General features: G+C 38.2%; 2 protein-coding genes across 4 annotated transcripts in view; one reads left to right on the top strand and one right to left on the bottom strand.

The window, feature by feature from the left end:
- Positions 1-18,615, bottom strand: part of LOC136038267 (spindle and kinetochore-associated protein 1-like) — a 61,514-nt gene that overhangs the window by 40,612 nt on the left and 2,287 nt on the right. Inside the window, exon 1 of one of the 2 annotated variants that reach the window (XM_065721384.1) lies at positions 3,227-3,331. The exons of the other annotated variant lie outside the window; for it this stretch is intronic. The gene's annotated coding sequence lies outside the window, so the exon portion shown is untranslated. Of the gene's footprint in view, positions 1-3,226; positions 3,332-18,615 lie in introns of those variants that run through there. 2 annotated transcript variants of the gene reach the window in all.
- Positions 1,391-18,615, top strand: part of LOC136038266 (WAP four-disulfide core domain protein 3-like) — a 50,218-nt gene continuing 32,993 nt past the window's right edge. Inside the window, exons 1-2 of one of the 2 annotated variants that reach the window (XM_065721381.1) lie at positions 1,400-1,508; positions 17,322-17,513. In XM_065721381.1, coding sequence (XP_065577453.1) covers positions 1,439-1,508; positions 17,322-17,513 — 262 coding nt within the window. In that variant the 5' untranslated portion in view covers positions 1,400-1,438. Of the gene's footprint in view, positions 1,509-17,321; positions 17,514-18,615 lie in introns of both variants that reach the window. The other variant, XM_065721382.1, reaches the window with a different exon arrangement.

Raw genomic sequence — 18,615 nt, 5'->3', positions numbered from 1 at the left:
AATGACTCAAAGGACCCGATCCTCGAAATATCGCTACTTCACCGTAGTTTCCATGTAAAACACCTATTGGGCGATATGTTAAAGAATACACTCATCCACAAAAAAAATAAAAATTCCGCGCACCTTACGGGTTTGATATTTTAAAAATGTTGATTTTAGGCCCAAATGTTTGGCCTAAAATCAGAGGGGTCGGGAGGGTATGTTTCAAGGAACAGTTTAAGCTGTTATGAAATATTTTTAAATAACCCACAGCATGCCTACACTGCAGGAGATCATGAGTTCGAATCCTATCGGTAGTAGATTTTTACTTCTCCAATTGTTTCCAAATAAAAACATAGTGGGCCCTATTTTAACAAATATGCCCCTCCCCAAAAAAAGTGCACCTTCCGGGTTTGATACTTTAAAATTTCGATTTCAGGTCCGAGTTGATGACGCATTTTTCGCCTAAAAAAAGCAAAGAGCGAAGAGTTTATGTCAGAGGGGAGGGGGATGAGGGCATGTTTCAAGGCACAGTATAAGCTGTTATGAAAGAATTTTCGACTGACCGGGAAATAACTAACAGCTTCAGTACAGTGCAGGGGGCGGTGAGTTCGAGTCCTATCAATAGCAGATTTTTTCTTCTCCAATAGTTCCCATATAAAACACGCATTGGGCGCTATTTTAACAAATATAGTCCTTCCCTCCTCTCCCCTTAAAATAAGAAAAAATCACGTGCATCTTCCGGGTTTTAGACTCTAAAAATGTCAATTTTAGGCCCAAATTGTTGAGGCATTATTCATTCTTATAAGCAAATTATGAGGCATGATAATAAGCAAAAAACGAATCGAAGTGAAAAATTTGATCAAAGTGGGCAACCCTCCAGCCATGGCCCCCTCCGTAGCCAGGGCACCTGGGCAGCTGCCCCAATCCCCCCTTTGAACGGCTCAAGTTATCATCTCAAAAATCTGAAAATGTCAGATAAGACCTTTAGCTGTGGCTAGGATTTTTTTTCGGGGGTGGGGGGGGTGTGTGAGAATTTTATATAAAAAAAAACTTTAAAAAAAGGATCAAAATTTGAATAAATGCATTTTTGCTAAGTGTTTACTACTCGAACAAAAATGTCGGGTGGGGGGCTAAAATCCCACACCCCATCTCCCTGGATATGGCCTGGCTATGATAGCTATGATATAAAGATGATGTCTTTGAACTTTCGCTAATTAGAGAGCGAAGCTCGCTCTTAGCTATTTCGTCACTGCAGCAACTATCGTTGGCGGGAAGTTCATAGAACTTCAAAAAGGCGAAAACGCCGACAAAAGAAAAATCAATATTCTGTCAAAGGGAAGGAAGAATAAATCAGCATTATTGGCAAGGGTATTTCCCATGTGGCATTTCCCAATATTTTATAGTCAGTTGCCGGCTTTAAATTTTAAGCTTTTTTCTACAAGGAAAATAGTTGAAAATGAAGAATTGTTTTGTTACGACCATTTTTGTTCTATTTTTAGTTAAAAGTGAAGCTCACAACTATGGCGGTAAGCATCATAACTGTATACTCATAAATAATAGCTCATAACTATGGTGGTAAGTTTCTTAATTCCTAACTTACAATTATACAGGTCTACTCACAGCACATAATTATGGTGGTAAGTTTCTTAATTTATAACTCATAATTTATGAAACCAAGAAAGGAAAGAATATAATAAATGGAAAATAAAATCAAATAGGTAAGAAAACGAGGATTTTGTCAACCAGTAGCAAAATATGAAGACTAAAATCGAGCAAATATTTCGACAAGGACCTCCGCCAAGTCGTTCTCAGTGCTCAAGAAAAAAAAAACGAAAGCCAAATATAACCTTTCGAAATATCAAAATAAATCAAAGTATAACAGAAAAAACTATCTTATCTAGTTGTGATGCAGCTTAGGTGTACATTTTATGCTACGTCCATAAGTGTGAACAGGCCTTACAAAGGAAATTAGAGGAAAATTCTGCCTGGACAAATTATAAAACCTTGGAAATTGACACAGTAATGACGCTTGTACGTCTTTGCAACCCGCTCTCTTCATATTTTATGTTCCGAGAAAAAATTTCCTTCACATCAACCACCTAACCACGGGCACTGTTTCGTCTCCTTTTTTGGCAAGTTTTTACATGGATTTTATAGAACAATCTGCTTTGAATACTTTCCCCCTTATAACACTCTCTCTGGTTTCGCTTCGTTGGTGATATTCTTGCTGTTTGGGAACATGGTCAGGACTCTCTAAAAGACTTTTTAGCACATTTCAACTCTTTTGATTCGAATATTCAATTCATGATAGAACTGGAAGATTTAGGAAAGCTCCCTTTCTTGGGTGTTTTAATTATAAAATAATACCCCTAGCCTTGAATTTTCTATATAAGAAAAGCCGACCCATAATGGTTGGTATCAACATTTCTCGTCAAATCACCACCCTTCAGTCATAAGAGGGGTAGCAATTTCTTTAGTCGACAGGATTCTAAAAATTTGTCCAAGTAATCATGTAAAATCTGAGTTAGATTACGTTAAAGATATTCTATTCTGCAATGGTTACCCAATCAGCCTCATTGAAAACCTAATAGATGGACAGAAAAAAGGTAATATAGGAAACTAGGGAGCCCGTCCCCTTGATTTAATTACACTGGCAATTAAGAACAAAACTTTCATTACATTACCATATGTCTCAAAACTCAGCGACAAACTTGAAAAAAAACATAATCCATCTGTTTTTCAAAACCGAACAAGAAGTTGAACATTTTTTCAACTCGTGAAAGGATAAAACTGACCCTATACTGATTAGTGGTGTCTACAGAGTCCCGTATTCATGTGGGAAATTTCACATTGGTAGGACCCATCAACAACTAGGAGAACGATCACATGAACACAAAATTTCAATAGATAAGTCCCTAAGATTTGAAAATAAAAATGACAACTTTAATTCAGCTCTGGTCCAGCATTTAGTTCTTTTCTTAGTTTATAACTCATAATTATATACTCATAGCACATAGCTATTGAGGTAAGTTTCATAATTCATAACTATATACTCATAACTATGGGCATTATCATGGGCATTTTTCGCTTCAAGGGTGCGAGGATTTTTTTTTCAGATGGCAGTCGATCATTGCGGTCTTTTTCCTTTACCAACACAAAAGGCTCCGTGGAATAGAATTTCAGCTTTAATTGAAAGTTTTGGCAGTTAGTTTTATTTTAGTAAAATTAATGATAGAGTTTTCACCATAAATTTCCTTTATTAACAGCTCTAATACAGCATCATAATCCCCAAAGAGTCCACAAATACCAGTTTGAGGGCCACCAACTTTACCTAGTTTAACTTGCTGGCCTAAAATAAACAAGAGCTAAGAGCTCATATGGCACTTGTGACGAGGCGAGAAGAGCTAAGAGCCAAGATATCATATGGTATGAGCTCTAACAAAATTCTATGAATCAATAGATTGATTTAAAAAGGAAAATAAGAGGCTTAATGCCGGTCAAGATTTAAAATAAGAGCTCTGAGTCACAAAGTCCTTCTAAATATAAAAATTCATTAAGATCCCATCACCCACTGGTAAGTTATAAATACCTAATTTTTTCTAATTTTTCCTCTCCCTTTTGCCCCCCAGATGGTCGAATCTGGGAAAACGACTTTATCAAGTCAAATTGTGCAGCTCCCTGACACGCCTACCAATTTTCATTGCCCTAGCACGTCCAGAAGCACCGAACTCGCCAAATCACTGAACCCCTCCCCCTAACTCCCCCAAAGAGAGCGAATCCAGTACGATTCTGTCAATCACGTATCAAGGACATTTGTTTATTCTATCCACCAAGCTTCATCCCGATTCCTCCACTCCAAGTGGTTTTCCAAGATTTCCCCTTCCAACTCCCCCCAATGTCAAAAGATCTGGACGGGATTTAAAATAAGAGCTCTGAGACATGAATTCCTTCTAAAAATCAAATTTCATTACGATCCGATCATCTATTCGTAAGATAAAAATACCCCAATTTTCATGTTTTCCAAGAATTCCGGTATCCCCCTCCAACTCCCCCGGATGTCACAGGATCTGGTCGGAATTTGAAATTAGAACTTTAAAGCACAAGATCCTTCTAAATATCAAATTTCATTTAGATCTGGTCACCCTTTCGTAAGTTACAAATACCTCAATTTTCAAAATTACCCCCCCCCCCCAATTCCACCAAAGAGAGCAGATCCGGTCCAGTTATGTCAGTCACGTATCTTAGACAGGTTTCTATTCTTCCCATCCAGTTTCATCTTGATCTCACCGCTTTAAGCATTTTCTAAGATTTCCGGTCCCCCAAACTGCCCCCCCCCCAATTACGCTTGATCCGGTTGAGATTTAAAATAAGATATCTGAGTTACGAGATCCTTCTAAATATGAAGTTTCATGAAGATCCGATCACTCCTTCGAAAATTAAAAATACGTCATTTTTTCTTATTTTTCAGAATTACCCCCCCCCCCAATTGAGCGGATCCGTTCCAGTTATGTAAATCACGTATGCAAGACTTCTGCTTATTTTTCCAACCAAGTTTCATCCCAATCCCTCCAATCTAAGCGTTTTCCATCATTTTAGGTTTCCCCACCCCAAACTTCCCCCAATGTCACCAGATCCGGTCAGGATTTAAAATAAGAGCTTTGAGACACGATATCATTCTAAATATCAAATTTCATGGAGATCCAACCACCCGTTCGTAAGTTAAAAATACCTCATTTTTTTCTAATTTTTCATAATTAACCCCCCCCCCCAACTACCCCAAAGAGAGCGGATCCCTTCTGGTTATGTCAATCATATATCTAGGACTCGTGTTTTTTTCCACCAAGTTTCATCCCGATCCCTCCACTCTAAGTGTTTTCCAAGTTTTAGGTTTCCCCCTCCCAACTCCCCAATGTCACCAGATCCGGTCGGGTTTAAAATAAGAGCTCTGAGCCACGATATCCTTCTAAATATCAAATTTCATTAAGATCCGATCACCCGTTCGTAAGTTAAAAATACCTCATTTTTTTAGTTTTTCAGATATACCCCCCCCCAACTACCCCAAAGAGAGCGGATCCGTTCCGTTTATGTCAAACATCTATCTAGGACTTATGTTTATTTTTCCCACCATGTTTCATCCCGATCCCTCCGCTCTAAGTGTTTTCCAAGTTTTAGGTTTCCCCCTCCCAACTCCCCGCCCCCGTCACCAGATCCGGTCGGGATTTAAAATAAGAGCTCTAAGACACGATATCCTTCTAAACATCAAATTTCATTGAGATCCGATCACCCGTTCGTAAGTTGAAAATACCTCATTTTTTCTAATTTTTAAGAATTACCCCCCCCCCCCCCCCCAACTACCCCAAAGAGAGCGAATCAGTTCCGATTATGTCAATCATGTATCTGGGACTTGCGCTTATTTTTCCCATCAAGTTTCATCCCGATCCCTCCACTCTAAGTGTTTTCCAAGATTTTAGGTTCCCCCCCTCCAACTCCCCCAATGTCATCAGATCCGGTCGGGATTTAAAATAAGAGCTCTGAGACACAATATCATTCCAAACATCAAATTTCATTAAGATCCAATCACCCGCTCATAAGTTAAAAATACTTCATTTTTTTCTATTTCTTCCGAATTAACCGGCCCCCCACTCCCCCCCCAGATGGTCAAATCGGGAAAACGACTATTTCTAATTTAATCTGGTCCCTTCCCTGATGCTTGCCAAATTTCATCGTCCTAGCTTACCTGGAAGTGCCTCAAGTAGCAAAACCGGGACTTTAGGTTTCCCCCGTCCAACTCCCCCCAATGTCATCAGATCCGGTCGGGATTTAAAATAAGAGCTCTGAGACACAATATCATTCCAAACATCAAATTTCATTAAGATCCAATAACCCGCTTATAAGTTAAAATTACTTTATTTTTTTCTATTTTTGCGAATTAACCGGCCAAACCCCCCCCCCCCCAGATGGTCAAATCGGGAAAACGACTATTTATAATTTAATCTGGTCCGGTCCCTGATACGCTTGCCAAATTTCATCGTCCTAGCTTACCTGGAAGTGCCTAAAGTAGCAAAACCGGGACCGACAGACAGACCGACAGAATTGGCGATTGCTATATGTCACTTGGTTAATACCAAGTGCCATAAAAATATATACAGCTATGTTAGAAAACATACGTATCCAGAGACAGTCCTTCAGGGTTAGCTTGCCACCAGAATTTCAGTGTTATGAGCAATTTCGTTGCGATACACCTTTCATCTTCTCCTTTCATGATTATAAAATTCTGTACCCCTTCTCCAAAAAAATTTCTGACTTAAATACCCTTGTTTTAAGGCCGTATCCAAGCTTTCTTTCGGTGAGGGGTTTTACACAAGATTTTTTTCGGGGGGGGGGAGGTAAAAAACTTCAAAAAACGCATAAGCAATTTGTTTATATTCATTTTTTTACGTTTTAACGAGTCGGACAAACATTTCAGGGAGTTAAAACAATTACACCCTGGATACGGACTTGCCTGGTTTATAAAAGGATAAAGATCCTCCTGAGCCATTGCTGGCACAGAGAGCGTCGAGTCGACTTTTCAGTTGCTGGATCTTTTTTACAGAGACAAGTAGCAAGCTTGCCAGCAAACCTTGCTGAGGGGGGGGGGACCGAACTTTGGGTCTCGTATTGCCAAGCAGAGCATGGCTTGGCATGGCTACAACAATCCTGGTCTATACGGCTATCTAATCAATAGTACCTTTTGGGGCTTCGGAAATCCAATGCAGCATTCTTGCACGCTACTGCTTATTATCAAAGGTATTCCGGAAACACAGGAATATGGACAGGGTGATGCTGAAGGTAATTGTCAAGAAGAAGAGGCAAAATTAAGGGGAGGGTTTATATATATATATATATATATATATATATATATATATATATATATATATATATATATATATATATATATATATCTATATATCTATATATATAAAAATAAGTTGTCTGTGGATGGATGTGTGGATGGATGTGTCAGGTGACGTCATGTTCCGGCTGACGTCATGAAATTAGTTGCCGTCATTTTTGCTTTGAAGGTGACGTCATTCAAGTTATATAAGACATATGTTCGCCGTCATGTTTCGGCTGACGTCATGAAATTAGCTGCCATCATTTTTGCTTTGAAGGCATCATTTTTGCTTTGAAGGCGTGACGTCATTCAAGTTATATAAGACGGATGTTCGTGTAGAATTCTATTAATGCTTAAGTTTATAATGACTGATGAAGATGCTCAAAGAGTCTATGCCAGAAAACTTGCTGGTGATAGAGAAAGTCAGAAAAGAAAGCGTGCCGAGGAACTACCAGAGCAACGCGAAAGCAGACTTGCTGCTAAAAGAGAAAGTGAAAAAAGAAAGCATGCCGAGGAACTACCAGAGCAACGCAGAAGCAGACTTGCTGCTAAAAGAGAATGTGAAAAAAGAAAGCATGCCGAGGAACTACCAGAGCAACGCAGAAGCAGACTTGCTGCTAAAAGAGAATGTGAAAAAAGAAAGCGTGCCGAGGAACTACCAGAGCAACGCGAAAGCAGACTTGCTGCTAAAAGAGAAAGTGAAAAAAGAAAGCATGCCGAGGAACTACCAGAGCAACGCGAAAGCAGACTTGCTGCTAAAAGAGAAAGTGAAAAAAGAAAGCATGCCGAGGAACTACCAGAGCAACGCAGAAGCAGACTTGCTGCTAAAAGAGAATGTGAAAAAAGAAGGCGGGCCGAGGAATTACAAGAACAGCAAGAAATCAGGCTTGCTGCTGATAGAGAAAGTAAGAAAAGAAAGCGTGCCGAGGAATCAGAGCAATCTGAAAGTTATCGCCTGGCATTCAGGTACAACCCAGTCGATGATTATAGCTTGAGTAGCTGTGTTCAAATCGGGACAATGTCTAAAATTTGTCCCTATTGCAAGGCCTTGAAATTCAATGGTGAAACAATGGGAATGTGTTGCGCCTCAGGAAAAGTTAAACTTCCTCTATTGGCTGCACCACCAGAGCCATTGAAGACTTTCCTTACTGGAACTACGTCAGAATCTAAGCGTTTTTTGTCAAAAATCAGACAATACAACTCATGTTTCCAAATGACGTCGTTTGGAGCCCAAATCGAAAATCCAGATCAATTTATGTCTACTTTCAAAGTAAAAGGGCAAATTTATCATAAAGCAGGGTCCCTTCTACCATTATTAGGCGAGAATCATAAATTTTTACAATTGTACTTCATCAGTGATAGAAATTCTGAATTGAATGCACGTTGCGAAATTTCTCCCAACGTTGAAAGGACAATCGTTTCCCAATTGCAACATCTTTTCCACGAAAATAATAATTTAGTGCGTCTGTTCAAAACAGCCATCGATTTGATGCCTACTGATACTCATAAAATTGTTATTTCCGCTGACAAAACGCCTCCTGGCCAACATGTGCGTAGATACAATGCTCCGACTATCGACGAAGTGGCAATCGTTATGGTCGGTGATCAGTTTTTACCTCGAGATATTATTCTACATAAGCGAAACGCCCAGTTGTTAAGAATTGCTGAAACTCATCGATGCTACGATGCCCTACAATATCCTATCATTTTTTGGGATGGAGCCGACGGCTATCACTTTAATATTAAATTGATGAATCCAGCCACTAACAAAGAAATGAATAAGAAATGCAGTGCAATGCATTATTATTCCTATAGACTAATGATTCGGCAGGATGAAGAAAATTATATTTTAAAATGCCGTGAATTGTTTCACCAATTTGTCGTGGATATGTATGCAAAAATTGAATCAGAACGTTTGCTATATATCCGCCTGAATCAGACCAAGCTCCGCTCTGAACAATACATTCATTTGCGAGATGCAGTTATAAATGACGGTAATACCACAAACGTTGGAAGATTAACAATTTTACCTTCGTCATATGCTGGCAGTCCACGTCATATGCATGAATATGCTCAAGATGCTATTGCGTATGTTCGTCTCTATGGTCGTCCAGATTTATTTATTACATTTACATGTAATCAATCTTGGGACGAGATACTGCAGCTTTTACTTCAAGGACAATCGGCGGTTCATAGGCATGACATTACGGCACGTGTCTTCCGGCAAAAGTTGAAATCACTGATAAACTACCTTGTAAAACATGAAGTGTTTGGTTCAGTGCGATGCTGGATGTACTCAGTGGAATGGCAAAAACGAGGTTTGCCACACGCACATATACTAGTCTGGCTACATAAAAAAATTACTTCAAACGAAATTGATGATGTGATTTCCGCTGAAATACCTGATAAAAATGTCGATAAGGGGTTACATGATATTATTGTAAAAAATATGATACATGGACCTTGCGGTGCACTGAACGAAAATTCACCATGCATGGCCAAAGTTTTACGTAGTTAATTTGTATTGTATCTATCTATCTATCTATCTATATAAAAACGAGTTGTGTGTATGCATGTTTGTTTGTTTGTAAAAAGAACGTTTGCATATGACGTCATTATTAGTACATACGGCTTTGTATATGGACAGACAATGGGAAAGCCAAGAATGTTGTATATTCGCAATTTTTACGTAGTTTGAAACACATATATAAATCTATCTATATTCACAGGTGGGACACAGGGACACAACTACAATGGCGCGTAACTAATATGGCGCGTAACTAATGTGGCGCGTAACGACTTACGCGCGCGGGGGGGCTTGGGGGGGGCGCGAAGCGCCCCCACCAACTAGGTGTTGGGGTGGCGCGAAGCGCCACCCCAACAGCTAGTATTATATATATATATATATATATATATATATATATATATATATATATATATATATATATATATATATATATATATATATATATATATATATCTATATATATAAAAATAAGTTGTCTGTCTGTCTGTCTGTGGATCAGGTGACGTCATGTTTCTGTGTCGGCTGACGTCATGTTTTCGACTGACGAAATTACAGACCGGGACATCGGGACACAAATGACGACCGGGACACCGGCACAAAGGGAATATAAATGACGACCGGGACACAAGGAATGTTCGATTAGCAATCACCATCAACAAAGCACCGGGATACAAATGACGACCGGGACACAGGGAGTATAAATGATGACCAGGACATAAGTAAAAAAAATTAAAAACTAAAAAAAAGGTAAAAACTACAAAAAAACTAAAAAGAAAAAAAAAACTAAAAACTAATAAAAAACTAAAAAAGCTAAAAAGCTAAAAAAAACTAAAAAAGAAAATAGAATGAAAACGGAAAAAAAAATGAAAAATAAAGGAGAAAAACAAAACTAAAAAAAAGAAAAAAAACTAAAAAAAGGTAAAAAACTAAAACCTAAAAAAAGACCAATTCAAAAACGAATGTATATACAGACCGGGACACAGGGAATATAAATGACAACCAGGACACTCAAAGAGAAATTACAGACCGTGACACCGGAACACAAATGACGACCGAGACAAAAATGACGACCGGGACACCGCGACACAGGGAATATAAATTACGACCGCGACACTCAAAGAGAAATTACAAACTGGGACACCGGGACACAAATGACGACCGGGACACAGGGAAACAACAACAACGGGGACGCCGGGGGGCACAGGGGGATATATAAATGACGACAGGGACACAGGGAATGTTCGATTAGCAATCACCATCAACAAAGCTCAAGGGCAATCATAAGAATAATGAGGTATAGATCTGAACTCAGATTGTTTTTCCCATGGACAATTATATGTTGCATGTTCAAGAGTCGGTAAACCTGACAATCTATTTATATGCACAGACAATGGGACAGCCAAGAATGTTGTACATTCGCAAGTTTTACGTAGTTAAAAATATATATATATATATATATCTATATTCACAGGTGGGACACAGGGACGCAACTACAATGGCGCGTAACGACTTGCGCGCGCGGGGGGGCGCGAAGCGCCCCCACCAACTAGGTGTTGGGGTGGCGCGAAGCGCCACCCCAACAGCTAGTATAAAAATAAGTTGTCTGTCTGTGGATGTGTGGATGGATGTGTGGATGGATGTGTCAGGTGACGTCACCTGAAAAAACTGGATTAGGTGACGTCAAAACTGAAAAAACTAAAAAAAGGCAAAAACTACAAAAAAAAAACTAAAAACTAATAAAAAAAATAAAAAAGCTAAAAAACTAAAAAAACTATAAAGGTAAAAACCAATAAAAAACTAAAAAAAAACTGAAAAAACTAAAAAAAGGCAAAAACTACAAAAAAAAACTAAAAACTAATAAAAAAAGTAAAAAAGCTAAAAAACTAAAAAAACTAAAAAAACTGAAAAAAGGTAGAAAAAAAAAAAAATAAAAAATAAAAAAAAACTAAAAAAAAGGAAAAAACTGAAAAATAAGCTAAAATAAAGGTAAAAACCAATAAAAAACTAAAAAAAAAAAGGAAAAAACTAATAAATGACGACACTCAAAGAGAAAGCGACCAGGACAAAAGGAATGTTCGATTAGCAATCAACAAAGCACCGGGACACAGGGAGTATAAATGACGACCAGGACATAAGTAAAAAAAAAAACTATCTATATATATAAAAATAAGTTGTCTGTGGATCTGTGGATCGTGGATCAGGTGACGTCACCTGAAAAAACTGGATCAGGTGACGTCAAAACTGAAAAAACTAAAAAAAGGCAAAAACTACAAAAAAAACTAAAAACTAATAAAAAAAATAAAAAAGCTAAAAAACTAAAAAAAATAAAAAAAGGCAAAAACTACAAAAAAAAACTAAAAACTAATAAAAAAGCTAAAAAACTAAAAAAACTAAAAAAAAGGCAAAAACTACAAAAAAACTAAAAACTAATAAAAAAAATAAAAAAGCTAAAAAACTAAAAAAACTAAAAAAAGGTAAAAAACTAAAAAATAAATAACGACCGGGACACAGGGACACAACTACAACGGGGACACCGGGGGAAACAGGGGGATATAAATGACGACCGGGACAAAAAAACTAAAAAGAAATAAAAACTAAAAACTAATAAAAAAAACTAAAAAATCTAAAAATCTAAATAAGCTAAAAAAGAAAAAAAAGGAAAAAAATAAAGGAGAAAAACAAAACTAAAAAACGAATGTATATACAGACCGGGACACCGGGATACAAATGATGACCGGGACCCGGGACACAGGGAATATAAATGACGACCGGGACACAGGGACACAACTACAACGGGGACACCGGGGGAAACAGGGGGATAACCTGACAATCTATTTATATGCAAAGCCAATGGGACAGCAAAGAATGTTGTATATTCGCAAGTTTATATAACATAGGGACACAACTACAATGGCGCGTAACTATTATGGCGCGTAACGACTTACGCGCGCGCGGGGGCTTGGGGGGGGCGCGAAGCGCCCCCACCAACTAGGTGTTGGGGTGGCGCGAAGCGCCACCCCAACAGCTAGTATATATATATATATATATATATATATTATATATATATATATATATATATATATATATATATATATATATATATATATATTGACATGATCACTTCTGCAGCCCTTGTCTTTCCAGGGAACTGGCCTCAGTCCCACTGTCCTCTTACCCATTTCCTCTTGTGCAAAATTGAAAAGGTGAATCTGAATTGATGCTTCAACCGACGTTGTCTTTCGAAGCTTTACAAGTTGATAGGTATCCCGTATTTCATGTATAGAACAGTAGAAGAAATCTTGGCATTTCATCGTTAGGAATATGAAAAAACAAAACCCCAAATAAAATGAGGTGAACTATATGATAAATATAAGAATATTATTCAGAGGAATTGTCTTGAGATCATTTTGGGTACCCATTTTACCGACTGTATTTCAAACAATAAGCTTTGCAAAAAATGCGACTGAATTCCATGTTTTAGGGCTATAATGACAGAAAGGCTGAGATGACTAGGACAGGTTTTGCTGATGAAAGATAAGAAACTGCCAAAGATCTTCCTTTTTTGGCATAGAGTCAAACGGCGAATGGGGTGAGAAGAAGTCGGAAAGATTTCAATGAACTTCCTGGGAGGGAGTAAAGAGAAAAGCTTTAAATAATTTGAGTTAGAGGAGGAGAGTGTGCATCTGTGTTGGCCACAGGTGACTTGGTGCTATAGTAAATTGTTAGTAGTAGTTGGGGCTTTCCCCCTTTTCTTTTAAGATAAATGACCCGTTTCCCTCTTCATTAAATTTGTTTAGTTTCGAAGGACAGGCAAAACTATCATTTCCAAGCCGGTAATCTCATACGAAGTAAACTTAAGGGCTAAAATTTATTTCTGTCTTGTCTGACCTTGGCCATTGATACATAATGTTATTAAAAAACAGCTTGTGAATTTAAAGCCCTCATTTATAGGATTGTCAGGGTCATTCTCCCACACCAGGTTCCTTGGTGTTAAACCAGTGACTTTGTAGTTAGTCCGTTTAGAGAGTTCACATATAGAAATCGTAGATACATGTTTTGTCGGAGTTGACATTCGGAAATTAAAAGCGAGTTATTTTCTCCAACTGTGTGAAATCATTTTTTCCCCGAACCCTGGGAGGTTAAGTAAAGAGTTTTCGAGAAGTACCGTCATTGATATATCGATAGGAGGGCCCGTTTAACCTTGAAAGGGATATTACTACTGCTACTTCTACTACTAACTACTCATCACAGCAAAAAACCGCTTGAGGCCAACACAGCGATGCACACTCCTCCTCTCTCCCAATTTATTCAAAACCTCTCACATTACAACCTCCCAGGAAATTCCCATTTCCTTTAAATCTTTCTTTATGACATCCTCCCACCCCAAACAAGGACGACCTACTTTCCGTTTAGCCCTAGACAGTTGGTCGAAAAGGACAATCTTTGGCTATCTGACATTCTTCATCCACAGAACGTGCCATAACCATCTCAACCTTTCTTTCATTATAGCCCTAGAAAATGGGATTGAGCCAGTTTTTGGTGCATCCTACTGTCTGGAATACGGTCAGTACGGTACCCAGAACAGTCCGTAGGCAGTTTCTCTGAAATACATGTAGTAAATCTTCATCCGCTTTCTGGAGCGCCCATGCTTCAGAGCCACATATTTGACTACTGTCATCACTGAACCTTCCAATATTGTAATCTTGGTTTGCAGACTTATCTTCCTATTCTTCTAAACTTTTATTAAGTGTGATGAAACAATACCCTGAGCCATGGCTGTTCTACTTTTACCATCTTTACTGCTCCCACCACCTTTACTAATAATACTACCAAGGTAAGTGTAACTGCCCACCTGATCAACCTTTTCGTTACCCAACGTTACCCTTTCATCTTCACTTATTCCTAGCCTTAGTGACTTAGTCTTCTTAAAATTAATTTTCAAAGCTATTCTAGCATCATGAACTCGCAAAACTTCTAAAAGTTTATTCAATTAGCTCACACTTTCATCTAAGATACTTAAACCATCAGCATAATCTAGGTCCAGGAGAGTTTTTCCTCCCCATTTGATTCCGTGGTATCCCATTGCCTTTACTATGTTCCTAAAGACGAAGTCAATCAAAATGATTCATATAAAGGGGGATAGAACACAACCCTGCTTAATAAAACCAGCTGCTAACCTCATTTCCTACCTTAACCGCAGCAGTGTTATTCTTGTACATATCACTAATAACTTTAACGATTGAATAATATCACAATCATGTATCACTATCACATATCACTAAACAATGATTGAATAAGTGAAAAACAATGATTCATATAAAAGGGGATAGAACACAACCCTGCTTGATAAAACCAGCTGCTAACCTCATTTCCTACCTTAATCCCATCAGTGTTATTCTCGTACATAGCACTAATCCCTTTGATGTATTTGTCTAGTATACCATACAAGGATAAGATCTTTGCTAAAGCTTTTCTACCAGCATAATTGAACGCTTGATCATAATCTATAAAACTGAGGACCAATGATGTTTGACAACTTAGGCACTTCTCAATTATTAACCTAAGAGTGAAAATTTGGTCGACACATCCTCTACCTTTTCTAAAGCCGCACTGCTCTTCCCTTAGAACTTTGTTTACAGTATCTCTCAGTCTAAAAACTATCATATTACTAAGTAATTTGCTACCTACAGATACCAGACTAATGCCTCGATAATTACAACACTCACTCTTATCACCTTTTCTATACAGTGGTTTAATTAAGGTTTTCATAAAATCGTAAGGTACTTCCCTTTTTTCAAAAATCATATTCATAATATTCAGTAGCTTATTTCTAACCTCAGAGACACCATATTTAAGAAACTCGTTTGCCAATCTATAAGCACCTGTAGCATTATTATTTTTTAAACCTTTTAGTACTACTACTACTAATAATAACTCACTGCTTCGCCAAACCACCTGAGGCCAACAAAGCTAAGCACGCTCCTCCTCCAACCTAATCTATTCAAGGCCTCCCTTTTTAACTCTCCCAGGAAGTTCCCATTTTCTTTAAATCTTTATTTATGTCATCCTCCCAACCCAGACAAGAACGACCTGCTTTCCGTGTAGCCCCAGACGGTTGGCCAATAAAGACAATCGTCGGCAATCAGTCATCCTTCATCCGCAGAACGTGGCCTAGCCATCTTAACCTTTCTTTCATTATAGCCCTAGAAAGCGGGATTGAACCACATTTTTCGTACAAGCTACTGTTTGAAATACGGTCAGTCAGCGGGGTACCAAGAACAATCCATAGGCAATTTCTCTGGAAAACTTCTAGTAATTTTTCATCTGCTTTTCGGAGAACCCACGCTTCAAAGCCATATTTGACCACTGTCATTACTGTAGCTTCCAATATTTTAATCTTGGTCTGCAGACTTATCTTTCTATTCTTCCAAACTTTTTTAACTGTGAAAAAACACCCTGAGCCTTACCTATTCTACTTTTAACATCTTCGCTGCTCCCACCGTCTTTACTAATAATACTACTAAGGTAAGCGAAGCTGCCAACCTGATCAATCTTTGCGTTACTCAAAGCCACCTTTTCATCTTCACTTATTCTCAGCTTTAGTGACTTAGTCTTTGTCACATTAATTTTCAAGCCTATTTTAGCACCCTGAACTCACAAAACCTCTAAGAATTCATTCATTTTGCTCACACTTTCATCTAATATGCTTAAATCATCAGCATAATCTAAGCCCAGGAGCGTTTTTCCTCCCCATTCGGTTCCGTGGTCTCCAATTGCCTTTCCTGTGCTCCTTAAGACAAAGTCCATCAAAATGACCCGTATAAAAGGGGATAGAACTTGCAAATTCTTGCTCACGAAACACTGTGGTGACATAGGTTGTTGCAGAGTTGGCCAAAGGTTCGGCTAATTAAAGGTAGTTTCAGATAGTTTGCTGCAGAGTTGGCCAAAGGTTCGGCTAATTAAAGGTAGTTTCAGATAGGTTGTTGCAGAGTTGGCCAAAGGTTCGGCTAATTAAAGGTAGTTTCAGATAGTTTGCTGCAGAGTTGGCCAAAGGTTCGGCTAATTAAAGGTAGTTTCAGATAGGTTGTTGCAGAGTTGGCCAAAGGTTCGGCTAATTAAAGGTAGTTTCAGATAGTTTGCTGCAGAGTTGGCCAAAGGTTCGGCTAATTAAAGGTAGTTTCAGATAGTTTGCTGCAGAGTTGGCCAAAGGTTCGGCTAATTAAAGGTAGTTTCAGATCGGTTGTTGCAGAGTTGGCCAAAGGTTCGGCTAATTAAAGGTAGTTTCAGATAGTTTGCTGCAGAGTTGGCCAAAGGTTCGGCTAATTAAAGGTAGTTTCAGATAGTTTGCTGCAGAGTTGGCCAAAGGTTCGGCTAATTAAAGGTAGTTTCAGATAGGTTGTTGCAGAGTTGGCCAAAGGTTCGGCTAATTAAAGGTAGTTTCAGATAGTTTGCTGCAGAGTTGGCCAAAGGTTCGGCTAATTAAAGGTAGTTTCAGATAGGTTGTTGCAGAGTTGGCCAAAGGTTCGGCTAATTAAAGGTAGTTTCAGATAGTTTGCTGCAGAGTTGGCCAAAGGTTCGGCTAATTAAAGGTAGTTTCAGATAGGTTGTTGCAGAGTTGGCCAAAGGTTCGGCTAATTAAAGGTAGTTTCAGATAGTTTGCTGCAGAGTTGGCCAAAGGTTCGGCTAATTAAAGGTAGTTTCAGATACATACTGGTTGTAGTATTAGCGCGCAAAGAAACTGTAGAGTCTTCGAAATCTCCAAGGCATCCAGAACAAACAGTAGTAGTAAAGCACTATTCCTAAATTTTGAATGGCGAGATGGGGTGAATACCCCCTCATTCTGTGTACGTGCTTACCATGTTCATATAGCTAAGAAGGTGAGCCCAGTGGTTTTAACTATTATTAAATAAAAATGATTGTCAAAACAATATATTTTAGATATCAAATACTGTTCAAGATCATGTCCTCTTCTACCACCAGGCACAATTGGACCCTGTATTGAACTGTGTGGAGATGGATGCCCTCCAAGTGAAGGCTGTTGTTCAAACGGATGTGGCCACACATGTCAGCCGCTTAGAGCAGTTGAAGGATATGGAGATCAATGTCCCAAAGACCCCAGAATTAAAAATGGTTTGTCTTTCTTTTCCTGTATCTAAGCGATATAATGCAGTACCAAAGAACCATCATGAGCTTTGAACCGAACAAGAAAACGATAAATACCCTGCCCCCCCCCAAAAAAAAAATTAAAAATAAAACATTAAACATAGTAGAAAGTAATAAGCTTACCTAAGCTATGGATACCAGGTCATGATTTTGTTTGAACAGTAATTTAGACCGGAGCTGTGTTTGTCATCATCAGGTTCAAATTTAAATCTCATGCCAGAAATAAATCACCAAATAAAATAAAACTAAAATCTCTTTCATATGATCAAGTTCAGCCTTCAGCTCAAAATCAGGAGAACACACTACAAACGCTCTATCAACCAACGAATAGACTATAGAATTTTTGACTATAAAAATGGCACTAGAACTTTTAATTTCCGTTAGAATGAGCCCTTTCGCGACATTTTAGGACCACTGAGTCGATACGATCACCCCTGGAAAAAAAACAAATAAACACGCATCCGTGATTTGTCTTCTGGCAAAAAATGCGAAATTCCACATTTTTGTAGATAGGGGCTTGAAACTTCTACAATAGGGTTCTCTGATACGCTGAATCTGATAGAACTTGCAAATTATCGTTAATATTGTAGAACTTTTAGGGGGTGTTTCCCCCTATTTTCTAAAATGAGGCAAATTTTCTCAGGCTCGTAACTTTTGATGGGCAAGACTAATCTTGATGAAACTTATATATTTAAAATTAGCATTAAAATGTGATTCTTTTGATGTAACTATTGGTATCAAAATTCCATTTTTTAGAGTTTCGGTTACTATTGAGCCAGGCCGCTCCTTACTACAGTTCGTTACCACGAACTGTTTGATTAATATCAAACAGTTCGTTGTAACGAGCTGTAGTTTTTTTTATTTTTTTTTACAAAAGAACAAATGAGGTTATTAAAAGAGTTGTTTGTCTTTCCAGAGATTGAATTTTCTTCAGTAGATTTATCGCTCAGCATCAGCGTTGCCAACACTTTGAGACAAGCTGCACCACTCCTCTAACCAAATTATACCATGAAGATTATTGTGGTAAAATTATTACATTCTACGGCAGTTTACATCAAATTTGCACAAA

The sequence above is a fragment of the Artemia franciscana genome, chromosome 17, assembly GCF_032884065.1.
Source record: "Artemia franciscana chromosome 17, ASM3288406v1, whole genome shotgun sequence".
NCBI lineage: Eukaryota > Metazoa > Arthropoda > Branchiopoda > Anostraca > Artemiidae > Artemia > Artemia franciscana.
This window is presented reverse-complemented; position numbering and strand designations above follow the sequence as displayed.